General features: G+C 40.2%; 1 protein-coding gene across 4 annotated transcripts in view; it reads left to right on the plus strand.

Moving 5' to 3' along the window:
• Nucleotides 1-18,815, plus strand: part of scube1 (signal peptide, CUB domain, EGF-like 1) — a 71,242-nt gene that overhangs the window by 32,762 nt on the left and 19,665 nt on the right. For 2 of the 4 annotated variants that reach the window (XM_077234943.1, XM_077234944.1), the window contains exons 6-8: nucleotides 1,449-1,565; nucleotides 9,229-9,318; nucleotides 15,440-15,556. In XM_077234943.1, the coding sequence (XP_077091058.1) occupies nucleotides 1,449-1,565; nucleotides 9,229-9,318; nucleotides 15,440-15,556 (324 nt within the window). The remainder of the gene's footprint in view (nucleotides 1-1,448; nucleotides 1,566-9,228; nucleotides 9,319-15,439; nucleotides 15,557-18,815) is intronic. The other 2 variants (XM_077234945.1, XM_077234946.1) reach the window with 1 other exon arrangement.

Genomic DNA, 18,815 nt, shown 5'->3' on the forward strand with positions numbered 1-18,815 from the left:
TACAGATTGATTTTAGTCTGTCCTCTAATACTGATCTCTCCTTAAACAAACCACCTTAGCCACTGATCTGTCAAGGACTTATAAGTTATGGTGCTGTGGCTCTGGCCTGAACATCTGGAGAACTTTCATCTACGATTCGTCATTCTTCTATTTTTAATACTAGTGGGAAAATCGTGGACCAAAGTCCTTCAAACTCCTATCCATCCAAGTATTGCAAAATGTATTAGATGTGGAATATCTGGACAGTCTCTTTGTCCAAGCTAAGGCATTTGCCATTCACAAAAGATATTGGATATGTCTTGTTAAAGAGCAACATGCAGGTTGGACACCCCTATATAGCATAGTGTATGTTGATGATAGAACAACTAGATTTTCTTAACTGGAGTAATATATATTTAGCCATTAACGATATTTTGAGATAAATTGTGATAAAATAACTTTCGCGTCTGTAAAGCACTAACCAGAAGTGACGATCGGCGAGGGAGTCTGGTCAAATTCAAGCTCAGATTACAATGGATGCGAATGAAGAAATCGAGTTCTCCGATGTGGACAAACATGCTTATGATGGCCCACAGGCCTATAATTATGAGCCTCCTAGGCGCCTCCTACACCTAACTCAATCTAAAACTTTCTGTCTCTCAATACTGCTCTAACTACACCAACACCCAACAATGTGAAAGCTGACCGCAAGCTCTTTTATTTACACTCGGCCTACGTCATATGACGCGTTGCTATAGCGGGAAAGGCGTATTCCAGAGCCTAGTACATTTTCATCAAAATCTCAATATCAAATGAGATTTCATTAGTAATTTCTACATATGTATTTTTAAAATACCTCTGCAGACAATTTAAAGTATTAATTCAGAAATAAATTCAACCTGCATTTTGCTCTTTAAGCCTATTTATTTTGCTACACTACAAGGTTATTTTTTGGCATTAATGTTTCCATAAAGAACCTTTAACATCCATAGAACCTTTCTATTGCACAAAAGGTTCTTTATAGTGGAAAAAGGTTCTTAAATGATGTTTATTAAAAATGGTTCTTTTAAGAACTGTTCGCTGATGGGTTCTTTAGGGAACCTTCTATAGCATCGCTGCAACCCCCCCCCCCCCCCCCTCTTTAGTTTTAAGAGTGTAACTATACAAGATTATATACATTTTATATTCCCCATCTGTGTATACATTAAAAAAAAAGAGTTGCTGTCTTAAATTCTTAAGTACAATCAATTTGGATGTTTAAGTCAATTCAACTTAAATTACATTAACCTGACTTAAACAAATAAGCTGAGCTTATTTTGCTTAACTTGAGTTAAAGTTTGTAAAACATATGTTGTCATAACTTATTGATCATATAATTTTTTACAGTGTATGTGTACCTTGATTAAAGGGGTGTCCATGGCAGAACACTTTTCTTTTTAGCCCTCCTCACAGTTCTTGTGTGTTGCCAGTGACATGTAACTATGGAAATGGTGGTTGCCAACACTCGTGCGATGACACCGACGTGGGGCCTGTGTGTGGATGTCATCAGAAATATGCCCTGCATTCGGACAGCAAGACCTGCATTGGTAAGTCACTCTCTCTCTTACACACACACACACACACACACACACACACACACACACACACACACACACACACACACACACACACACACACACACACACACACACACACACACACACACACACACACACACACACACTGCCTGGTCGTTTATATACGTTTAGCTTTTCTAGCAAAATTCTTCATGGAAACCTAAGCCTTGTCGTATTAACACAATGAGCTCGAGGTGAATGAGCTTTACCAGGGTTATAAGTGCAGGGCTGTGTCTGACAGATTGGACAGAATGTTTGTTAAAGATGTTTTTGTAGGCCACTCGAATGGTCCATATCACGGTATCCGCTTTAAGGGTCCCGGTACACTGCGGTCAGAGAGTGCATTGGGTTCTGGCACGGCGAACCCCAAAGATTGGCCTCACGTCTCAGAGACTAACACCCCACACTCCAGCCCATGTGGCATCCAGGAACGAACTGCTTCCTTGCGGTTCAGGGATCTATAACCATACGCATGTCAATGGTAGTGTCCTCCACTCATGAAGAAAAACTTTAAAGGGATAGTTTGCCCAAAGATGAAAATTCTGTCATAATTTACTCAGCCTCACATTGTGTCAAACCCGTATGCCTTTCTGTCTTCCGTGGAACACAAAATGAGATTTGCACGTCTCTTTTCCATACAATGAAAATTATTGGATGCTGTTACAAACAGAAAAGCACCATAGTGCTATTTGCACAATAGTCTCATATCTCATTTGTGTTCAAAAATGGAATCTGATGTGATGTTGGTGTGGGGTTAAAGCTGCAGTAGGGAGTTTTTTTAGAAAACGTTGACTTAGCCTGAAAATTTGAAGAAGCACAACTTATAGGTCCAACCCCCTTGCTCTCTGCTGCGCTACAGCTCTCCCTCCACAGCTCCTCCCCCACAGCGGAGCCTGCCGTGAACGCGCAGGCTAGTAAGCAGGACCACCGATGAAGCGGCGGATTATAAACAGTTATGAAACATTCACTAATAGGGATGAAACATCAACAATATGCTTTACATTGACTATGGCCTGCCCTTACTTTGACTACAAACTTGGTCCTCAAATCATTATGTATTTTGCAATACGTGTAACTTTATTACGTTGCACTCTTTCTATAAGTTATAAATAGCTAGTAAGATAACGTTAAAGGATTAGTTCACAAAAACTTAGGCTGATAATTGACTCACCCCCATGTCATCCAAGATGTCCATGTCTTTCTTTATTCAGTCGAAAAGAAATTAAGGTTTTTGATGAAAACATTCCAGGATTTTTCTCAATATAATGGACTACAAACGGTTCAAGAACCAAATAACAGTTTCAGTCCAGCTTCAAAGGGCTTTAAACGACACCAGACGATGAATAAGGGTCTTATCTAGCGAAACGATCGGTCATTTAAAAAATAAATAAAAAACGTTAAGTTTTATAAGCACAAATGCTCGCCTTGCTCTGTTCTGTGATGCACGTTTGTGTCTCTCCTGTTCAAACTCGTTCATCAAAATGAACAAAATCTTTTTTCTAGTCATTTCGTTTGTTGAATGAACTAAATGACTCAAAAAAAGATTTGTTCATTTGGATGAACGAGTTCGAACAGGAGAGTCACGAATGACGGTACGCGCTCGCGCTGTGCAAGAGAGGGCTGATCAGCGCTTACACGAGCGTGATTGACACTGCTAAGACATTCCTCCTGGCTCTGATTGGTTGTTTCTGACCGGGAGCGCTGTATTTCTGCAAATGGCAATAGGACCACAGGGAGGAGCCAGAGGAGTTTGATTTTTTCACAGATTATCTGTCTCATATTCTACTGTCAGGACATAATGACAGTTTTAACAAATATTTGTTTACAAAAGTTACCTACTGCAGCTTTAATGCACCATATTTGAATGTGGAGTGAAGTGTAACCAGCCACAATTTTATTATCTGTGCATCCCTACTTTTTTGCATATTTTGTAGCTTGACAGACACTTTCATTATGGGGAAAAAAGAAGTGTATGTCTGGTCTAAAACAATTAAGGGCTATAATAATGCATTTGCATTTGTGTACATTAAAATATGACAGGTTTGACGTCAGTGATAACGACGGGAAAAGAAAACTCATGTTTCTTATCTACAAACCCCGGCCCATAAAAGTATCAAATCCTTGTGGTTCAGGGATGGAGGTAATTTCCAGTGCTTGCTTTTGCAGTTAGTGGCTAATTCAATGATGGAAAAGCCCATTAGTTGTGACACTCGGGGAGTGACACAGCTAATTTGGTCATTCATCTTCTCCTCTGGCTTTCATGGTCTCATTCTCTCACACACACGCAGCTCTGTGTGACTATTAGGGCAGAAAATGAGACTTCTGATGTATCTTGCTCTAGCAAAAGTGCATAAGCCAGATAAAAGGGTGGGTTGGATGAGAGAGAGATGTGTGTGCTTGCGTCGGTTTGGGAAGATGTGCTTGATGATGGAAATTTCATCGCTGAACTCTCCGTGTGCAAAACACATTCATCATTCTGATAATGGTGGAAAAGCCAACCAGTCGGCACATGGAGTTCTGCCATATTTGCCCAAAGGGAAAACTTTATACGCCATGCGGGTACGGCTGCATCCAGGGACAATACTTCAGAAATGAAGAAGAAAAGGGGTTTTCTTTCTTTCTCAACTCACTCTTTCTTTTTGAAATTCGGGAAGACAAATGACCCGCTGCAGGTAAGTTTAATATTTATGCTTGTTTTCTTAGGGTGAACTTCACGGCCTCTGCAATGTTTGACCGGCTTTTACAATTTGTTATGCCAGCATGTGTGCTTGAGTTAAGGAAAACCTTCCAAAGAGCATATTTTTTATGTCATTTGGCTCCCATGAGTCTTTGCTGTCTACTCAAACTCCTCCAACTGAAGGCCAGCTACCACATCATTAGCCAATACAAAGTTTCTTTCAGTTACGAGAGTACATACCCTAAATTTAACGTTTAGATCAGTTGGTATCATTACTCAAGGTGTGCGTAAGGATAAAACCTTCTAGACAGGGTGTATGCACATGAACTGGGACTGAAACATTGTAAATGTGGGGATAGAGACTTTGTAGTTGGCAGGTGGGTTTAGTGGGCTCACATGGGCTTGTGAGCCAGTGAAGGGTCATCAGTCATGTGAAGCGCACAGGAAACACATTTACACTACATGTTACATGAGTTTTACCGCTCTGCAGTGTGGCCAATCAGATCCTCACATCCAGGCCAAGAAATTCCAGTGGCTGTACGTGACGTCAAATGTTTATTTAAAGGCACAGTATGTAATTTTTGCTGCTAGAGGTCGCATATACAAAACAATAACAAAGGTTTAGCTTAATGACGCTGTGAAGTAGCTTGGTATGACGGGAGTTTTCGTCTTCACCTCCACTGCCGATGGAATGTTTTCTGTTGGTAAAAGTTATCCAAACAGTTGCTCACCTAATGAAACCCATGAAAGATCAGCATCTCTGTCCAGTCGAAGTTTGTCGCGGAGCTCTTTCCATTTATACTGATATTTCTGATATCAGTATTAAATACTGATGGGCCACGCCGATACTGATCCTTGTTTTATTTCTCCTTTTGTCCCAAACTCTTCTTGGGTCATTTGATTCACCCATACGTTTACGTTTCTTGGAGTTTTCTTTGGAGACAGAACCTGCTGCAGAAGATAATGAATAATCGTGGTCTGTGACGACAACAACAACAGAGTGGCGTGCTAGACAAGTAGACGCTACAGCAACTACTTCCGCATTTATTCATGAGACTGTGTTTCCGTGTTTTCTACGGCAGTAAAAGCGGAAACCGGGATTAACGCGGACATTGCGCCATTGGCAGGCGACACAATGACACGGGACGTTACGCTGGTTAAACTTGCGAATTTCTCTGAATTTAAACATCGTTGCAAGCATTGGGGATAATGTATTTACACAAGTGAACAAAATATATAACACTGTGCTAGTGGTTTTTGGATATTTTAATGCAAAAATCTTACATATTGTGCCAATCTGTCAGTTGTTTTGGAATCGTGGCATGGATGCAAAAGCTTATAATTTATAGTCATACATGGTTGATTTGTTTGCAGTCTAAAATGTCCAATAACAAGTAGTTTACCGAGGTAAAATAAGTACTTTTCGGCTTATGTGATCTAAAAATGGCGCTGCTCATGAGGTAATCTTTGATTGTGCTACTGGTTTGTCTTTAATGTACAACTACATCAGATGAACTCAAATCGTTCAGTTGAAACTATTTTTTTCTTTTACTACTGTAGATTTTGTGCAAAATGTTTTAATGAAGTACACATTTATAGAGGTAGTTCACCCCAAATTTAAAATGGTCTCCTTTACTCACCATCATGTCATTACAAACCAATAAGATATTTTGAATAATGTTTTTGTTTGACCCCATTGGCTTTTATTGTATGAGAAGAAAATACACTTTAAAATAAATATCTTCTTTAGTTTTCTGAAGAAAGTAATTTCTTCTTTTCTGAAGGATGTCATTAAGCAATGGCAAAAGTGTGATTAAGTGATGACGCAATATAGATTTTTTTGGCAAACTATCCCTTTAAATAGTTATCATTTACCCTAATTTAAATGAATATGAAACTGTTAAGCAGCTTTATTTTGCATGATTGTGTCTTGATAAATCATGTTTTGTGTTACACTGTCAACTGACTCAGTACACGCACATTTCCCCTGACCACAGAAACATAAAAGCAAAATTTGTTTTGTTGTACCTGCTGATTGCCGTACACTGGATTGGTTCGCCTCTCTCTGGCAGCTTAGAGCCCGGAGCAAAATTCTCTCCCGTCAAACTCAATCACCTCTTCCTTTCCAGCCTCCACGGAGCGACACCAAACGGCCGCGGGAACCAGACGAGGAGTGTAGAGACTGCTCCCACCTCATCCCTGTCTCCCTCCTCCTTTCTTCCTCTTCTCTCTCTCTCTCTCTCTCTCTCTCTCTCTCTCTGGACCCTCGCTGTGGTCTGTGTGTTAAGCTGTGCTGTGTGGGTCTGGTTTTTCCCTGTGTTTAGCGCTCCTTTAGGATCCCCCTTTTGCTCCTGTGTGTGGCGTGTCTCATGGGCTCCCTGCTCTTCCTCCTGCTTTTCTGGTGAAAGTTACTGATTGCCTGTCTTGTCTGCTATTTAAAGAGTGATTCTGACTGGAATAAAGTGGTTTATAAGCAAATCTACTAACGAATGCAAGAAAGAAAGGGTAAAACAGGTTAAACACCTCTCAATTGCAGCCTGATCACCGGTAGAGCCCCCACCAATCAGAAAACAACATCCCCTCTGACCAGCCAATCTGAACACAAGTCCCACCCCCTGCCTGACCTCTCTGAAATCAACCAGCCAATGGCATCCTCTCGTTCTTGTCCCCCACAACAAGCATGAACCAACCCCGTCTGCAACCCTGAATAAAGAGTCACTAAACAATGCAAAACTGGCCTCCCCTCCACTCTCATCTGTCACTCTTTTTTATTTAGAGCGCCCTTCTCTCCTCCTCGTGCCAGTTGCATGTTTTCCTTCGCCTTGCACTATCGCTTTCTTCTTTTACTCTTATCAGCTCACTTCCTGTCCTCTCACACTAACGCACGAGCTGTAATTCGCCTGCATGATTTTGTCTGTGTGATATATCGTTCTATTTCATTGTTTTTACTTCTTTATTGGTTAAAAACATTAATAGTAACCCCTGTGCTTTTTATGGTTACTGTAGTCACATCAGAGGTAGTGGATTGTTGATTATTTTCTTCTTTGCTTATTTATTTATTTATTTTCTCTGTGACATCGCACTCACTCCAACCTCTGATTGGTGGAGCCCTCTAAAGAGGGCAGTCAGAGCCAAGTCTGTATACATGCAAATCCTAAACACAGAAATAGACATATTTCTGTAAACATGCACATTCAAGGTTTTTCTAGTTTCCTCCAGTAACTAAAGAGGGGAGGACAAACAGACTTTCAGTGCCTGATGTTAAAGGGAGTGTTCACCAAAATATAAAAAATAATTTACTTAGACTCATGTCATTCAAAACCTGTATGCCTTTCTTGTGTTGAACACAGATGTTAGGAAGAACGTTCATGCTGCTTTTTAATTCCATACAATGAAAGTAAATGAAGATAAATGCAGTCAAGCTCCAAAAATTACAAATAAGCACCATAAAACTAGTTGCCAGACTCAATTTTGACTTTGTACAATAAAATATGGCAGATTATCAAATATGGCATTTTGACACACCATATTTTAATGAATGCAAACACAAACAAGAAGACTTTCAGCAAATAGCTGCTTCAATTTTGGCCTGTTCTTTACACAAAGGCTCATAATGGCTCCAAAATTTTGACCTTGTACATTCAAATATGTACATGTTGACCGTAGTCAATGACAATAAACCTGGTGTGATGCATCTTATCTCACCATATTTGAATGTAAGGAAATTAAAATAAGATTACTTTCTTCAAACAGCGACTTAAATGTTGTCGTTTTCCTCACACCGCTATCATATGACTTCAGAAAAATCACATGGGCTATTTTTATGGTGCGTTTTTTGTCGTCTTAGAGCTTGACAGCCTCTGTCCCCTTTCAATTAAGCAGCGTGAACATACTGCTTGATATCTAAGAAAGTCAAACGGGTTTAAAACACCTTGAGGTTGAGCAAATGATGATAGAACTGTAATTTTTAGGTGAACTGTCCCTTTAAGGCCAGGATCCATATCCTGAGTGGCCCTCCACCCATTCAGGATTGGCTCCTTTTGTCTCAGAACCCTGTCCCTTCCTCTCTAACACCAATTCTGTGCTTGTATATGCATGCTCAGAAGCCATTACCCTCCTCACAACACTCGCCTGGCAATTCCCTACGCTCGGAAAGTGGTTTTCTGCATTTACTCGACTGTCCAAGCCAGTTGTAATGTGTTCCATAGACAAACAGGCAACCAGCGCTGCCCCAGACTCTGTCATTCATCCACCTCTCGGCATGTCCCACCTTCCTCTCATGGACCCCACCATGAGACCTCCATCCTTCTCGTGTCATCTTCCTTTCAACTCTATCTTTGTCACGGAGTGTCCTTTTTTTGTGTCCTGTTTTGTCATCATCTCATTATCATGCAGTTTGTCTTTTGACTTGTATCCATCCTTCCCCTTCTTCTTTTTCTGTATCCCTTGTCTCTCTCTCTCTCTCTCTCTCTCTCTCTCTCTCTCTCTCTCTCTCTCTCTCTCTCTCTCTCCCTCCTCCACTCCTCCACTGCTCGTCCTCTCTGTTACTGCGGTAAACAAGTGGCTGTTTGATATGGAAGACGAACTACAACGGAAACAGCGTCTTATTGTCAATCTCTGCCCCTCCCGTCCAATCCCTGTCCCCCTTTTGTTAAGCTCCTCCCACATCTCCATGTTCGTTTCCCCCCTATTTCGGGAGATCTTGATATTCTTTTATTTATCTGTTTGTTCATGTGATTAACACTCTAACAGGGTTATTTGCGCTTCTTCATGGCTTTACGCCTCTTGGCTTTGGTTTGGGCTCAAACGCCAAGGTGGTCAGGCAGCCCGCGTCCAGGCGTACACGCATCGCCAGAGGCGGGTCGGCCTGTAGCTGGGCTATCTGTGCGGGCGATGGACATTGGGCTTCTCATTAACCTACTCCTCCCTGTTTGTCCCCTGTCACTTGTGTTTTAGAGAAAGATGAGGCTGCAATTGAGAGCTCTGAATTCAATACCACGTCAGTAGCTGATGTGGACAAGCGGGTGAAACGTCGTCTACTTATGGGTAACTCTTTTCTTCCTCTTTCTATGTGTTGCCATGGCGCTTGTGCTTCTACCCCCTCGTTTCTTTCTGTCTTTTAGTTTGTTTGAGTTGCTTTCCTTTCCTTTGCCCTTCCCCCTGAGGTCACTCGTTCGATATTTCTGTGTCTGACCCTCCTACAAATTAAAGAAATGTCCCTTCAAACATGACAAGGTTCCTTTTGCACTCTCCTTAAACTTTCTTCAACACCGCCGCCTCTTCTCTTTGACAAAAACAGCACAACTAACAACTGACCGCTTCCATCCACTCCCATTTCCAAAGACGGAAACAAAAACAAAACTGGATTGCTCTACACTGGATGATAAACCATTGCTCTACACTGGATGATAAACCAATCTCTGCTTTTCCAGTTGAACATTTCACTGTATGACTTCTACTTTAGTTGTAAATTTAGACAGTGATTAGTTGAACTGGAGGAACATTTGTGGGCTGAATACTGAACAAATAATGGCCAGATAATTTTGTAGAGGAAGAATGACATGAGAGTTGGTTCAGACCGTTTCCACATCATAGGAGGCTGTGGGCTGTGGTGAACCACCGCTGAAGATCATAATTTTTACGCTCTATTAATAGTATGTGTTCTTAAAAATTAAAGATTGGCATTTATCATCTGCCCACATCTTCTGTCATCTGTACTCTATAAACGTAGTGTCTGTAAATTTGCTCACCATTAGAAATGTTTCTATTTTCAATGGTCCCACTCTTAAAGTCAACATGAAATGCCAAACCTGTTTTACTTTCGTAATGTAATGTCGTTTCCAATTGAACAAGATTCAATGAGAAAAATGTAGGGTTTGATTTTGTCAAATGGGACTTTACTGGTCATGAGAAAATGGGTGTTACCAAAATGGACAAAAAAAAAGAAAAACATATGTATACACAATCATTCGGAAGTAACAAGGTATTACATTTTTGCAAGCAAAAAATAAATGACAAATATATATGTTGCTTGCAAAAATGTATTACCTTGTTACTTGGATACTTGACCCCTTGACTGAAAAAGAAAGTTGTATAGGCAAAGCAACTGTTTCTATTGGAATAATCTGAAATAATCTTTTTATTTTAATGATAGTGTGCATTGATGAATCGTTCACATTAAGACCAGATTCTGAAAGTAAATATGGTCGTTTTTGATTTTGTGTTGACTTTAATGTGACTTTAACTGAGCAATGATTGTTTCAGGGTGCGGAAAAGAAATGCAGAATAAAGTTTTAGTTTCCAGTCCATCTGCTTCAGTTAGCTCTCCTAAGAGAGAGAAGATAACTCACAAAGATTTGAACTTCAGAAATATATCAGCCATTTAGCTATTTATCCTTGAATTCATGAACCAAGGCCAAGATTTTGTCAGACAGGCAACAGATCTGCCTTTGTATGGCAGAAAAACTGTTTGTAAAGTATTTGGGAGGACAGACCAGACACCTTTTTTGAACGATGAGATATAGAGGGCTAGTTTTTTTGGTTGTGGCTAAAGAATATAAGTATGTTTTCAAATCATTATTATAACTTAAAAATAAGTTATGTTTGTGACAACAAAAAAAACAACTCCATTCAAAACTTATCAATGTGAATTACATTTAATTCTATTAGGTTTATTCATTCCAGTTATCAGTTCATACATCTCTCACAATTGATTGCTTTTGACAATTTTAGGTACACCCAGGAACCTGACGATACAGAGATTTTTCACCCTTTATCACCTTCTTGATTCTTTGATAATTTCTGAAATAGTGTCTTTGGTTTATTAATTGCTTTCTCCTCCCTGTAGTAGCTGCATTGAAGAAAGACCCAATGTTAACTCTCCTCTGTTTCTACCTCATTTCAGTTTGAGTTTGCTTCCCCCCTTGAGTTGAGATTTCATTCATTTTTTCCCGATACACATATACACACAGTATATTTCAACTGTAGCACTTTTTGACGTGTATGAACACTAGATCATACCATGAACTGTATGGAGAGGTTTTGAAGGGTTTTGAGAGTCACATGTGATGTCATCACCATCTTACTTACTGACCTCATTATTTCACCCGTCTAAGATCATATTCCAAGTTTCATAATGCACAAATGGGCCCGTTATGACAGATTCACACAAGTAGCTTGGCTTTGCATGTGAGTGTTTGTGCAAGTGTGTGTGTTCTATCACTCAGGAGCCACAGGTGAACGCTAGATTTGACACTCGGTGTTCCCGCTTCATCCTGCCCTCCTGTCACAGCTGAGGCCAACAGCACCAGGATGTGACCGATCCTGACATATTAAACTGGAAAGTCGGTGTCAGAAAGAAAGCTGCTATTGTACTTCGGCATGATGGGAAACCCAGAGACTGGAGAAGAAGAAGAAGAAGAAGAAGAAGAAGAAAAAGAAGAAGAAGAGAAAGCGAGACACCGAACACAAATAGGTGTTTTAAAAAGGTGGTCACTTAGCAGCAGGGGGAGAATTGAAGGAATTTGATCTAAATAAACTGCCATGTGTCAGGCACATGTGGAAAGGGGCTGATCTCTGATTCATTGACCTCCAGAGCGTGATCCAAATAAATGTCACACACCTCTGGGCAGCTTTCTCTCGGCTCAAGTCTAGACTTTATCTGAAAGTTGTTGTAGGCACCAAAGCTCTAGATGTGTGGAAGGTCTGTGTGGTTTCCTTCACCTCCCAAAGAAGGGCTTCTTTTCAGCACTGGGACGTTCAGTCAAAATCTCTCCAGTCATCTGTGGGCTTTTAGTTTTAACTGGCCATTCGCCAAAAGGAGCCGGGAAACACGATCATGATGTCGGAGGAATCTTCATCTTTCGTTGTGGAGTGATATACGTATATATAAACATTCAAATCCATCAATCAGAAAGGCACGCCCATTTAGAGTTACCACACCCCTTTTCAAGAACTTTTGGTGCCAGTATTCGGTGTAGTCATTCACAGCTAACTTAATCAAACCCTATTTTGTGTGTACGCACGTTCCATGTGTCCCATGTGCATGTCCCTGGGCAAGAGACGGTCCAGCTGTTCTTGGAGCAGTTGAAAAGCCCATAGCATAAAACTTTAATAACAGGGACTTTGACATGCTTAATAAATCATTAACAGAAAGCCACTTCACCCACTCCCCATCCCACAGAAAAAAAAAAGTGCTGTTGAAGATGAAGATCCTCTACGCCTTTACTCTTTTGTGTCCTCAACCAAATTGCCTTTGGGTCTTTGTCTTTGACTGTGTGGTCAGCAAAAATCAAATATGGTGGCTCAAATATCTCGTATCTGTTCCCAAATGGACATCTTGGCTTCCAGCGTGACCTGGAGAATCAGACACAGTGATTATGGTGTGATTATGTGGGTATGTAATCAGAACATGTCTGATGTTTAATATAGTTATGTGGAATGAGAGTTTGGACCAATGAGATTTCACAGTGGGCGGAGCAACTGACAAAACATTAAAGTGTCACACTGTTGTTACACTTTATTTTAAGGTGACGTAGTTACATTGTACAGGTCCTTCTCAAAAAATTAGCATATTGTGATAAAGTTTATTATTTTCCATAATGTAATGATACAAATTAAACTTTCATATGTTTTAGATTCATTGCACACCAACTGAAATATTTCAGGTCTTTTATTGTTTTAATACTGTTGATTTTGGCATACAGCTCATGAAAACCCAAAATTCCTATCCCAAAAAATTATCATATCATGAAAAGGGTCTCTAAACAAGCTATTAACCTAATCATCTGAATCAACTAATTAATTATAAACACCTGCAAAAGATTCCTGAGGCTTTTAAAAACTCCCAGCCTGTTTCATTACTCAAAACCGCAATCATGGGTAAGACTGCCGACCTGACTGCTGTCCAGAAGGCCATCATTGACACCCTCAAGCAAGAGGGTAAGACACAGAAAGAAATTTCTGAACAAATAGGCCGTTCCCAGAGTGCTGTATCAAGGCACCTCAGTGGGAAGTCTGTGGGAATGAAAAAGTGTGGCAAAAAACGCTGCACAACGAGAAGAGATGACCGGACCCTGAGGAAGATTGTGGAGAAGGACCGATTCCAGACCTTGGGGACCTGCGGAAGCAGTGGACTGAGTCTGGAGAAGAAATATCCAGAGCCACCGTGCACAGGCGTGTGCAGGAAATGGGCTACAGGTGCCGCATTCCCCAGGTCAAGCCACTTTTGAACCAGAAACAGCGGCAGAAGCGCCTGACCTGGGCTACAGAGAAGCAGCACTGGACTGTTGCTCAGTGGTCCAAAGTACTTTTTTCAGATGAAAGCAAATTTTCCATGTCATCCGTAAATCAAGGTGCCAGCGTCTGGAGGAAGACTGGGGAGAAGGAAATGCCAAAATGCCTGAAGTCCAGTGTCAAGTACCCACAGTCAGTGATGGTCTGCGGTGCCATGTCAGCTGCCGGTGTTGGTCCACTGTGTTTTATCAAGGGCAGGGTCAATGCAGCTAGCTATCGGGAGATTTTGGAGCACTTCATGCTTCCATCTGCTGAAAAGCTTTATGGAGATGAAGATATCATATTTCAGCACGACCTGGCACCTGCTCACAGTGCCAAAACCACTGGTAAATGGTTTACTGACCATGGTATTACTGTGCTCAATTGGCCTGCCAACTCTCCTGACCTGAACCCCATAGAGAATCTGTGGGATATTGTGAAGAGAAAGTTGAGAGACGCAAGACCCAACACTCTGGATGAGCTTAAGGCCGCTATCGAAGCATCCTGGGCCTCCATAACACCTCAGCAGTGCGACAGGCTGATTGCCTCCATGCCACGCCGCATTGAAGCAGTCATTTCTGCAAAAGGATTCCCGACCAAGTATTGAGTGCATAACTGAACATAATTATTTGAAGGTTGACTTTTTTTGTATTAAAAACACTTATTTTATTTGTCGGATGAAATATGCTAATTTTTTGAGATAGGAATTTTGGGTTTTCATGAGCTCTATGCCAAAATCATCAGTATTAAAACAATAAAAGACCTGAAATATTTCAGTTGGTGTGCAATGAATCTAAAATATATGAAAGTTAAATTTGTATCATTACATTATGGAAAATAATGAACTTTATCACAATATGCTAATTTTTTGAGAAGGACCTGTACTTACTCAAATAAGTAGTGAGTAATAAAAATAATTAACTACATGCACTTACTATATTGTTACGGTTAGGTTTTTGTTTTAGGCTTAGTTACTTGTAGTTATGCATAATTTACTGTTATTACTATAGTAAGTACATGTAGTAATGTGTAAGTACGTCACCTTAAAATAGTGAGACCCAAATAAGTGAATGTTTTTTTTTATTGTTGCATAAAATGATCAATAAAGCAATGTTTCATATTTGAACACAATGAATGTGTGATGACATCACATAAAAGATGGAACTCTCATCTAAGTATTTAAATATTAATATTAAGTCTTAAAATATTTAATTTTAAGTTTTAATAACCAAAACATGTTCATATTCATGCCTCCATAGCAGTCTTTAGCCCATGTGCATCTGAATGCAAGTAAAACACAATGTTTTCCAGTTGAACTGCTTATTTTGACTTTCTCTCCACAGTCATTCATGTCACAAGACTAACCCTCCGCTTTCCACCCTCCACCTTCAGAAACGCTGTCCGTTTTCTGATTTCCCCCCTATTAACTTTATCCCCAGGGGAAAAAATTCACAACTCTTTCCTTTTGTTTGTCTTTTTTATTTCACATTTTGACTGAGAAAGTAGCCAAGGAAGTCTTTATCTTTGGCTTAAGGAAGGGCAGAGGGATGGTGTTATCAAAAATAATTTAAAATCCAGCTTTTTTCATGAATTATTTGTTTCATGTCTGTCACGAACCTTGTCATCCTACTAAGTTCATGGGGCAAAGTGCTGTATTAGTTTCATGATTCCTTTTAAACTACCAACTGCATCCATTGGGATTCATTATTTACATGCACCTTTCCCCAAAAATAGTTGCGGTCAAGACTAGCTCTCAAAACGACTGCACATCTTCACTTAGTTCTTAGTCAACCATGTCTAGTGACTTTCAAAAACTGTTGAAAATTGATTTCTAATTGTGTTTATGCTCCCTTACTTCCTCTGTCTGTCCCATCCCGTGTGTTTATTTACCCAGAGACCTGTGCGGTGAACAATGGAGGTTGCGATCGCACCTGCAAGGACACGGCCACCGGGGTGCGCTGCAGTTGTCCGGTGGGCTTCACCCTTCAACCCGACGGCAAGACCTGCAAAGGTCAGTGTAGATGCGTGTTGTTTGTATATGACTTGTTTAAAGTTGCAAGGAGCATGTCCTGATTTCCTCCCTCTGTGTGCTTCTGAATGTCAGGGAACAATTTGAGATTTCCTGTATTTAGACTGCAAGGCTCGGATTAAATTGGAGACACGTTATTAGATGAATTCTTTTACTCAAAATGGTCAGGTATCGGCGGATGTGTGGGGGTGTGTGATCCCAAGCCAAGACCAACTGGCTTTACGTCCGTTTGTCCTGTCGTGTGGAATGGGTCGGTGATGGCCGTGTTGTTGTTGCTTTGGCTGCGAAGCATTTCTCCTTCCGAAATTCCAGCTTTGACGTCAATGCCCAGGGGTTTCAAAGTAAAACTGCAGCGTAGCGATCTTGGCACGGGATGATGGTGGGTTCTCTATAAACAAACACACTCAAGAACTCACTGACCATACTACGGTCCAGGAGACCTGCACACTTAGAGATTAATCGCTTCCTGTTCTACCTTAATTTGATGAACGAGTGAACGAGTGTGTGAATGGGCACCTGTGGGACTCTCCACTAGAATGTGTCTGAAATTGGCAGTTTTTTCTTCTTGTCATTTTCCTGGGAGGTTGCCATACTGATGAGGTATGGTCATGTGACCGTTTCTTCAAGAAGGAAGAGAATGTAGCACGTATGTGCCTAAAACAGCCCCATCTGCACCGTACAGCAAGACGCCTCCACAAACCAACCACTGTTTGATTAGTGAGGATGTCATACAAAACCACACACACATATAAACACACATGCAGAGCGCCATCCTGAGGTTTGAAGACCTCTAAAGACCTTTCTTTTCTTCTTTTAAAGATGTGTTTCCTGTTGAAACAGGAACTTTAGGCTAGACATATTGAAGGGTGATGGAAGGCATGATCTGCTATTGAAAGAAAGCTTTTGATTGGACAAAAATTTACATACACCCCTCAGTGCGATAAGAGTCATCAATACTGTTCAGTAGAAATGTTAATTTATGCAATTATGCAAAAAAATCTGCTAAACTTGCTTGAAAGAAAATAACTCTGCTGAAACCTGGCTGAGCTGGTTTGCATGTTTTTAAGCTGGTTTATGATGGTTTCCCAACATGGTCAAGCTTGTTTTTACCTGACTAGCTGATAAGTGGCTGAAACCTCTTTAAAACCAACTGGGAGACCAGGTAAGACCAGCAAACCATTTTAAGCTGGTTTAAATGTATTTTTTCAACCATTTTGTCAACATTCAACAAAGTGTACTTTTTGATGAGTTTTAATGGGATGGCTTTAAAGGGGTGTTCGTACGATAAGATGGATGTTGGTCTGGTTTAGCTGTGACCCGCCCAAATAATTAGGCCCGCCTCAGGGTCTGCCTTCATAAATCCAGCACAAGGTCTTAGATCTGCTCACTGACACACCATTTATCACGCACGCACTCATGCACTCACACACATACTTTTGGGTCAATTATCACAGGTGTGCTGTGCCAGTGACCACTTATTACTGCCTGTTAGTGAACTCTGTAAAAATAGCTTGTAATCAAGCTCTTTAGTAAATAAGAACAAGGATATTACATTAGACTCTAGCTGTGAATGCTAGATCGGACCCTATAGACGTCTCTGTTTAGTTAGGGAGCAAGTGTAAGTAAGCAGTGATTCTAGAGCTTCCTTTGATCATCGGTATCAACATATGAGAGGATGGTCTGACGCCTCTGACTTAAAGCTGATTGGCTGGAGATATAGGACACACCCCTAACAGGCTTAATAGAGCTCAGTAGTGACCATCTAATTTGAAACGGGGCTCCCTCACAGCATTATGGGCCAGTATTTGTATTATAAAAAAATGTTATTTAATTTTTAAAATACTTGAAGATATTATTTATTTATTTCATTTTTAAAAATATATTTTTAATTAAAATAAATGTGTAGGCTACAATTTATTTTATTTTATTATTTTAATTACAGTGAATCAAGGTATTTATATTGAATACTAATTTATACAGAAATATACAAACATGCATCACATATGTAATATCCCATGCATTTCCATGTCTGTGAAGTATTTGTGCTGTCCAGCAATATTATAATGGAAATATAAAGCAAACGACTTAAAGGGATAGTTCACCCAAAATTCTGTCAGTATTTATTCACCCTCATGTTGTTCCAACCCCGTAAGACCTTCGTTCATCTTCGGAAGACGAATTAAGATATTTGTGATGAAATCTGAGAGCTGGATCACTCCTCCATAGGCTTTAAAAGTATTGAAACTTGCCGGCCTCAAAAAGTTATTAAAGACATCGTTAAAATAGTCCAAGTGATTACAGTGGCTCAATCTTAAGTTTATCAAGCGACGAGAATACTTTTTGTGCGCAAAAAAACAAAAATAACGACTTTATTTCAACAATTCATTTCCTTCTCTGTGGGCCTCGAGTCAGTTCACTAGTGTAAAAGCGTAGAGCTTCTGTTGTTGTACGTCACACGCATCACACACATGACCAGCGTCGGCCAATAGTGAGCCTACGTGTGACGTAGCTCTACGCTATTACACTAAGTTAACTGACTAGAGGCCCACAGAGAAGGAAATGAATAGTTGAAATAAAGTCGTTATTTTTGTTTGTTTTTGGGCACAAAAAGTATTCTTGTCGCTTGATAAACTTAAGATTGAGCCACTAGTCACTTGGACTATTTTAACGATGTCTGTTATAACTTTTCGAGGCCGGCAAGTTTCAATCCTTTTGAAGCCTATGGAGGAGTGATCCAGCTCTCAGATTTCATCAAAAATAACTTAATTCGTGTTCCGAAGATGAACGAAGGTCTTACGGGGTTGGAACAACATGAGGGTGAGTAAATACTGACAGAATTTTCATTTTTGGGTGAACTATCCCTTTAAAGGTGTCATACAGTTACTCACCCTCGTATGAATTTCTTTATTCGGAACACAAAAGAAGATATTTTAAAGAATATGGGCAACCAAACCGTTTGTGGGCCCTAATTGACTTCCACAGTATGGGGGGACTTCCACAGCCTTCCTGTAGCTCAAACAGTAGAGTGTTGGCTCTTGCAACGCCAAGGTTGTGGGTTTGATTCTCAGGTATACGTACAACAACCACTTCAAGCTCCAAAAATAAACATCAAGTATCATAAATGACTACAAATTTATGACTGAACTGTAACTGTTTATTATGACTGTAAATGTTTTATTTAGTGAAAGTAAATTCACTAAAAATGTAAAATGTAATGGGGAGAAAAAAATACTATGGAGGT

The sequence above is a fragment of the Siphateles boraxobius genome, unplaced genomic scaffold (assembly GCF_051911475.1).
Source record: "Siphateles boraxobius isolate OS27281-9 unplaced genomic scaffold, OSU_SipBor_1 19, whole genome shotgun sequence".
Classification (NCBI taxonomy): domain Eukaryota; kingdom Metazoa; phylum Chordata; class Actinopteri; order Cypriniformes; family Leuciscidae; genus Siphateles; species Siphateles boraxobius.